At 36.5% G+C, this 8018-nt stretch overlaps 1 protein-coding gene across 1 annotated transcript; it reads left to right on the top strand.

Annotated features, from left to right (window-relative positions):
- The first annotated feature begins 5152 nt into the window (after positions 1–5152).
- Positions 5153–6148, top strand: LOC142180216 (protein SOMBRERO-like). The gene has a single exon (XM_075251168.1). It carries the CDS (start codon positions 5328–5330, stop codon positions 6123–6125), a length of 798 nt encoding a protein of 265 aa, XP_075107269.1. The 5' UTR covers positions 5153–5327; the 3' UTR covers positions 6126–6148.
- Positions 6149–8018: the final 1870 nt, after the last annotated feature.

The raw sequence follows: 8018 nt of genomic DNA, 5'->3' as shown, positions 1-8018 counted from the left end.
TAAGCCCAAAATCACCATATGGAGCTATTGGAATCATCAAAATTCAAATCCGAGGTCGTTTACATATAGGTCCATATCCGGTCCACTTTTCTAACTTAAAAGTTTCAATTATGAGACTAAGTGTCTCATTTCACTCCAAGTTCCTTCCAGACTCGAACCAACTAACCCGATATAACATAATATTGCTGAATAACACAAAAAGAAGTAGGAATAGGGAAAATGGGGTTATAACTCTCGAAACTACCGGCCGGGTCGTTATAGGTACACACTTTACCTCACGGTTTTGGAGGGCAGTACATCGTGAGTTGGGTACTCGGGTAGAGTTGAGTATAACATTTCACCCTCAGACGGATGGGCAGTCCGAATGCACTATTCAGATACTGGATTATATGCTTCGTGCGTATGTGATAGATTTTGGGGGTGCTTGGGATCAGTTCTTTTCACTTGCGGAGTTTGCTTACAACAATAATTACCAGTCAAGCATTCATATGGCTCCGTATGAGGCCTTGTATGGTAGGCAGTGCCGTTCTCCAGTGGGCTGGTTCGAACCAGGCGAGGCTAGACTTTTGGGTACAGACTTGGTTCAAGATGCCTTGGAAAAGGTTAAGTTGATTCAGGATCGACTTCGTACAGCCCAATCTAGACAGAAGAGTTATGCGGATCGGAAGGTTCGTGATGTTGCATTCATGGTTGGTGAGCGGGTATTGCTCCGGGTTTCGCCTATGAAGGGTGTGATGAGGTTCGGGAAGAAGGGCAAGTTGAGCCCTAGGTATATTGGGCCTTTTGATATTTTTGAGAGAGTTGGAGAGGTGGCTTACAAACTTGCACTACCACCTAGTCTACCACCTAGTCTCTCTGTGGTTCATCCGGTATTCCATGTTTCCATGCTTTGGAAATATCACGGCGATCCGTATCATGTGTTAGACTTCAGTTCGGTTCAGTTGGACAACGATCTATCTTATGTTGAGGAACCAGTGGCTATTTTGGATAGGCAGGTTTGAAAGCTGAGGTCAAAGAACAGTGCTTCCGTAAAGGTTCAGTGGAGGGGTCATCTGCTCGAGGAGGTGACTTGGGAGACCGAGCTTGATATACGCAGCCGTTATCCACATTTATTCACCAGCTCAGGTACTTTTTCTAACTCCGTTCGAGGACGAACGTTTCTTTTAGAGGTGGAGAATGTGATGACCCAAAATGTCATCTTTAAAATTAATAATTAATTCTATGTTCTAAGATATCGAAAAGCACTATTTATTATTCCTCGACTTGCGTGTGCAGTTCATAAAATTTTCCAAAAAGTTTTCAGATGAAAAATGGATTAAAATGTGAATTACTGGTTTAAAACTCAACTGAGTTGACTTTGGTCAACATTTTGAGCAAACGGACTCGGATCAGTGTTTTAACAATTCTGGTAGGTCCGTATCGTGATTTGAGACTTGGGCGTATGCCCTAAATCAAATTCCGAGGTCCCTAGCCCGAGATATGGAATTTTGATGAAAAATCTAAAGTTTTAAGTTCAAATAGTGACTAGATGTTGAATTGTGTGCAAATAACCCCGGAATAGAATTTTGATGATTCCAACAGCTCCGTAGGATGATTTTGGACTTAGGAGCGTGATCGAAATTTTATTTGGAAGTCCGTAGTGGAATTAAGCTTGAAATGCTGAAAGATGAATTTTTGGGAAGTTTGACCGAGGGATTGACTTTTTGATATCGGGGTCGAAATCCAATTCTGAAATTTTTCTTAGCTCCATTATGTCATTTATGACTTGCGTACAAAAATTGAGGTCAATCGGACTTGATTTGATAGGTTCCGGTGTTGTTTGTAGAAATTAAAAGTTTCAAAGTTCATTAGGCTTGAATCTATGTGTGATTCGTGATTTTAGCGTCGTTTGATGTGATTTGAGGTTTCAAATAAGTTCGTATGATGTTTTAGGACTTGTTGGTATATTAGGTTGAGGTCCCGAGGGCCTCGGGTGAGGTTCAGATGGTTAACGAATCAAAAGTGGGACTTAGCTGTTGCAAAAACTGCTGTAATTTTTCTGCTCGAAATGCTGTCAAAATCGGGCTACCTGCCAAAATCGGGCTGCCTGTCAAAATCGAGCTCCCTGACAAAATCGAGCTCCCTGACAAAATCGAGCTCCCTCACAAAATCGAGCTCCCTAACAAATCGAGCTCCCTAACAAATCGAGCTCCCTGACAAATCGAGCTCCCTTACAAAATCGAGCTCCCTGGCAAATCTGTAAGTTATAAAAACAGGGGACTTCGTCCCATTTGCCTTTTTGACGAATTGGAGCTTGAGGAGAAGCGATTTTGATATATTTTCAAGGAAAAACATTTGGGTAAGTGATTCTAACTTGGATTTGGTCAATATACACGAACATATCATTGTTTTTACCATTTAATTAGTGTTTTGAGATTGAAATTTGGGAACTTTTAGAAATCTCATAGAAACGAATTTTTGCGATTTCGGTGTCGATCCGGAGTCGGATTTGAGTAAAACTGGTATGGTTCGACTATTAATTGAATGGGTTATCGGATTTTGTAAGTTTTGCCGGATTCCGAGATGTGGTCCTCACGGGCAATTTTTGAGCTAATTTCTGATTTAATTGAAAAATGTAATATTTCCTTATGAAACTATAATTTTTGTTAACTGTATCGATTTAATTATGACTAGATATGAGTCGATCGGAGTCGGAAAATCTATGAAAAAGCATAATACTTGGTTAAATTGGAGCAAGTCGAGGTAAGTGACTTGTCTAACCTTGTGTGGGAGAAATTTTCCCTAGAATTGATAGTAATGTGATTATTGAAATGTGTTGAAATTCATGTACACGAGGTGACGAGTGTGTACACGGGCTAAATATGAAAGATTATATTTTTAAATTGTGTAGATCATTGTTGCGCATTTATTAAATTATTTTATCTTATTTTATTATTCATCATTGATCTCTGATATATATTTTAAATTTGTTTGACCTTTTCCTGCTAATTGTTTCACTTGTTTAATTAAAACTTGGTTTCTTTTATACTGTGCATTATTTGAAGGTTGATTTTCTTTAAATTAAATATTATTAATATGAAGTATTTGATATTTTTAAATTTGATATTGAAGCAACGTATTAAAAATTTAAAATATTATTTTTCTGAATTATTTATTCTTGAATATTTTTCGTAAGATGTTTTTTGGTACTCATTGTGATGGAGCCTTGAGCTCTTTATTGTGAAAATAATATTATTGTTGGATTATTCTCGCATGAGCCATGAGCTCTTTATTATTGAAAAATATTGTTGTTGATTTATTGTGGAAAATTGAAATATTGGGCACTTGAGGTGCAAATTGTGATATATTATCATATTTATACGCATGCGGTGGTATAAGGTCTGGGTATTGAAATGCATGTGGTGAGATAAGGGTGGCTTGATACGCGTGGCTAGTAGGGGTGACTACTAGAAGTCATGCGGTGTGATAAGGGTGGCTAAAACGCGGGATGCTATTTCAAAAAAAATATTTTCTTTAAATAAATCGTGAAGGCTCCCGCGGTGGTATAAGAAAATGATATATTGTGAAATTATTTATAATTTGGGACTACGAGGTGGTACCTCGGTAGTGCCCTTGTTGATATTGATTTATGGCCATAGTTGCCCTCGATTAATTAGTGTGATTTTCATAAAGTTGAAAGAAATTCTGTTTTGATTCCACGAGATATTATTTACAATTATTTGGTGTCATTAAATGTGACATAGTATTTGATTCATTTCCATGTCATTTTATTTTTACTATATTGTTAAATATTTTACCATGCTATTATTATATTCCAGTAGGGCCTCACCTAACCTCGTCACTACTCTACCGAGGTTAGGCTTGGCACTTACTAGGTACCGCTGTGGTGTACTCATACTACGCTTCTACACATCTTTTTGTGCAGATTCAGGTACATCTTACCAGTCTAGACATCAGTGAGTTACCTGCGCACGGAGATTTCGAGGTATATCTACCAGCATCCGCAGACTCCGGAGTCCCCTTATATCATTTATTAATTCCTTATTTGTCTTTAGATCTTGATACATAGAAACATTGAGAATAAATTTTTAGAAGCTTGTGACTTATTTCTACTGAGTTTTGGGAGTTGAAATTATTTGAATTATAGTTTATTTATTTCAGATATTTATTATTATTTCGCCGATAGGCTTACCTAGTCTTAGAGACTAGGTGCCATCATGACATCCTACGGAGAGAATTTGGGGTCGTGACACTCATTGAGATAAAGTGCAACGTGCGTATCTAAGACTAGTGAGATTGATAAACGTATCTCGCTTACGTCTCAAGAAGTATTCCTCATTGCGAAAACCTAGCTACAAACTAAAACCTTTTCGAACTAGACCCTACTAATCAGGGGCCGATTTAGGGCCTTTTTACGGTGCACGTGAACCAATGGTTGTTTCGTCAAATTAGATATTTTATGCGATATTTCATAAAATTGATCTAGTATTATCTGTTGGCTCCTATGCTCCAAAAAGGTTGAATGGTACACCTGGTTGAAAGTTGAGTTATTTATTCAAAGGAATATGAATCAATTCCCGCTAAGAAGTAAAGCATGGAAAGGAAAGGATAAAACTAATGGACGAATCAGGAAAAAAATAAATAAGAAAAGCTATATTCTAAATTTCTAATTAAGCATGCTAAAAGAAAATAAAAACCCGAAGAATATGCCTTAAAGAAGAGGGTTAATTTCACACGTGATTAATGAAATTTACATTTTGTAATAAAGCCATAATACAATTTTTCTGCATCATTAAAGTCCCTAAACTTTATTGTTTGTACGGGTAAAGTCACAAAATTAATTATTTGCTTATATCATTAAAGTCACTAAGGTGTGTTTGTATAAAACAATATGTGTTAATTTATTACTCGAAGAAATAAGTCACCGTCAATTAAGAAAAGTAAAACTTGAAAAAAGTAGTACTACTAACAATCTTTTGTCCTTGAGCCTCAAGAAATATAAGAAAAAGCAAAACCCTAATAACCTTTGCAAAAGAAAAGAAAATAAAACAAATGCAAAATAAGAAATTAATTGGGGAAAAAAATGAAAGCAAGTATTCCGATTATAAGTAGGAATGAGTTTTCATCAACCCATCAGCTTGATCTATAAATACTTACTTAAAACCTTATTAGCAAATTAGAAACAACTCATTTATCACCATTTAGGGTTAACAACTAAAGTTTTCAGCTACTATTTGGTCTCCGTTCTCTCAACTGTTTCTTTTCTCTTTGATCATATCCTTCATTCATCAGCTAGCAGTACAATAACATACTCTGATCATCCGGCTATGGGATGTTCTTCTCGTTGTCCGATGGGTAATCGCTTTCATCCAACGGATAGGGAAGTGTTGAAGTATCTGATAGGGTTTGTGAGAGACGAGCCCCTTCCATGTCAGAACGAGCTCATGCAGCAGACCGATCTTTACGCGGACAAGGAACCTTGGCAGATTTTCGAAGCTTATGATGATCATAGCACCAATAAAACTCGTTATTTCATAACGCCGCAAAAGAAAGAGAAGCCAACTTGGAAAAGTGTTCCACGAACTGTTGAGAAGGGCGCTTGGAAACCTCAAAGCAAAGGCCTAGAAGTGTTTGATGATAAAGGGAGACTCATGGGCTTCGTGAAAAGTTTGAAGTACATTCCCCCAAACAAATCGCCAAACAACGTTAATGGCGAGTGGTTGATGACTGAATACTCTTTGTATGATTGTTATCTCGGTGCTAGAGAGATTAAGAACAAAGGTTTCGTAGTTTGTAAGATCAAGAAGAAGGAAAACCCCGATGATAAGAAAAAAGGAAAAACGGTAGTTAATAATGAGATTATTAGAGACGTTGAAGAATTTATCAATTCCGCTCTACAGGAAGACAACTATGGAATGTGGAATGATATACTTGTCGCAATGGATGATGATCAAAAGAATATTGAATACATAGAGGGAGACGAACTTGGAGACCAATTACTTGCTCTGTTGGGTTCCGAAGTTAATGCCGAATACATAGAGTGGGATGAAGTCGAAGACGATCAACTTGCTAATTTATTGGATTCCGCAGACGATATTGATCTGGATGCTATAGAATTTATCTAAATTAGATGCTAATTGCTTTTTCAATTGACGACGAGAATATACGTACTCTAATATATTTAGTAGCTAATTTAGTTTGATAGTAGATAAAGTTAAAGTTACAAGTTTTGTAATATTTTCTCTAAGCTATGACTCTCAATCAATATATTCTGAAGTTTTACTTGCATATCTCACATAAATTTGTAACTAGTTAGTACTATATGGTCAATGTAAATATGGTCCTTGTTAGTTTATTAAGATTAATTGTCACCTTCTAATGCTACTGTCATCTGGTTATTATTGTAGTTCCTTATTAATTTGGTAACTATATATACAAGTTATCAAGTTCCGGAGCGAGAAGATTTAAGTTCAATATTCTGCAGAGTTTAGTTAATAATGGATATTTGGGTCTAGATGTTCAAAATAAAATCTACAAGACCTGTGATTGTGTACTAGTGTATAATGGATTGTTACTCCTCTATGTGGGTATAGATTGTTCAAAGGACTAAGAAAATCATATTTTCATTAATTACTCTATACTTGCATTGTTTACGATGCTCAAATGTGGCTTAGTATGTCAATTATCATTAGATCTAAGCTCTAACGTGTTACTACTTCTACTATATATAGTATATCTTTTGTATGCAGCATGATCAGTGAAAAGCAATATATAAATAGAATATTAGAGGAATGTAGCATGTTAGAAGTTTTCGTTGAACCTTAATTAGGAGCTTTGGCTTAGTCCCAATATGATTTGTGTTCTTGTATATTAATGTAGACGAAAATTGAGGAATAGTTGTTGCCTCTTTTTTTTTTGGTGCATAGAAGTTTGTCATTTACCTGGAATTTTTAGGGAATATTGCTAAGAGTTGGCGAATTTGATTTCTACACTCCCAGCCTTACCTATATCTTGTCGTGGTACGATTCTCGCCTGTCTTACCCGGTGTATACGAAAATACCTTTATCTTTCAAGGTTTGTCCTTCAAAAACCATTAGCAATCCGAAATTTCCACCTTCGGACCGTGACGGTGCCTAACATTTCACTTGCTAGACAAGCCAACGTTAGAATAATATTAACCCATTTTTTTAACAATCTTTAAATTATTAATAATCAAGGAAACAAAAGCGGAAGCAAAGTTTGAAATATAGTGAAATAATCCATAAAAATAACGGTGTCTAAATACCATCCCAGAATTGGTGTCACAAGTGCATGAGCTTCTAGAATAAATACAAGCAAATGTCTGAATAAATAAAGCTGTCTGAAAATAAACACACAACTAAAGTAAAATAGACGGTGACTTCAGAACTGCGGACGCCATGCAGTTATACCTCAAGTCTTCTCTGGTAGCTGAAATCCGAGCAAGTCTATGGTACGCCGCTGGGACTAACTCCAAAATCTGCACAAGAAGTGCAGAGTGTAGTATCAGTACAACCGACCCCATGTACTGGTAAGTGCTGAGCCTAACCTCGACGAAGTAGTGACGAGGCTAAGGCGGTTCACTTACATTAACCTGTACGCAATATTGATAACAACCACAAATAACAGAAATAAATCAGGTAACTCATTTATAATAATTGAAGCCACCTCAGCAGTCATAATTCATTATTATTTCAACCGATTCTGTTGCAGCGTGCAACCCGCTCTCACAATATATTCACATTCAATTCTGTTGCAGCGTGCAACCCGCTCTCCCAATATATTCCTTTTAATCAAGACTGTCATGTATTTATTTCAATCAAGTATATATATAGACTTTTAAATAAGTCTGTTGCGGCGTACAATCCGATCCCCCAATATTGACTTTTAAATAAGTCTGTTGCGGCGTGCAACCCGATCCTCCAATATTGACTTTTTAATAAGTCTGTTGCAGCGTGCAACCCGATCCTCCAATATATATCCTTTTCAATCAATTATGT

This window comes from Nicotiana tabacum, chromosome 4 (genome assembly GCF_000715075.1).
Source record: "Nicotiana tabacum cultivar K326 chromosome 4, ASM71507v2, whole genome shotgun sequence".
NCBI classification, from domain to species: domain Eukaryota; kingdom Viridiplantae; phylum Streptophyta; class Magnoliopsida; order Solanales; family Solanaceae; genus Nicotiana; species Nicotiana tabacum.
Note: the sequence above shows the minus strand (reverse complement) of the source record. Positions and strands in the feature narration are given on the sequence as shown.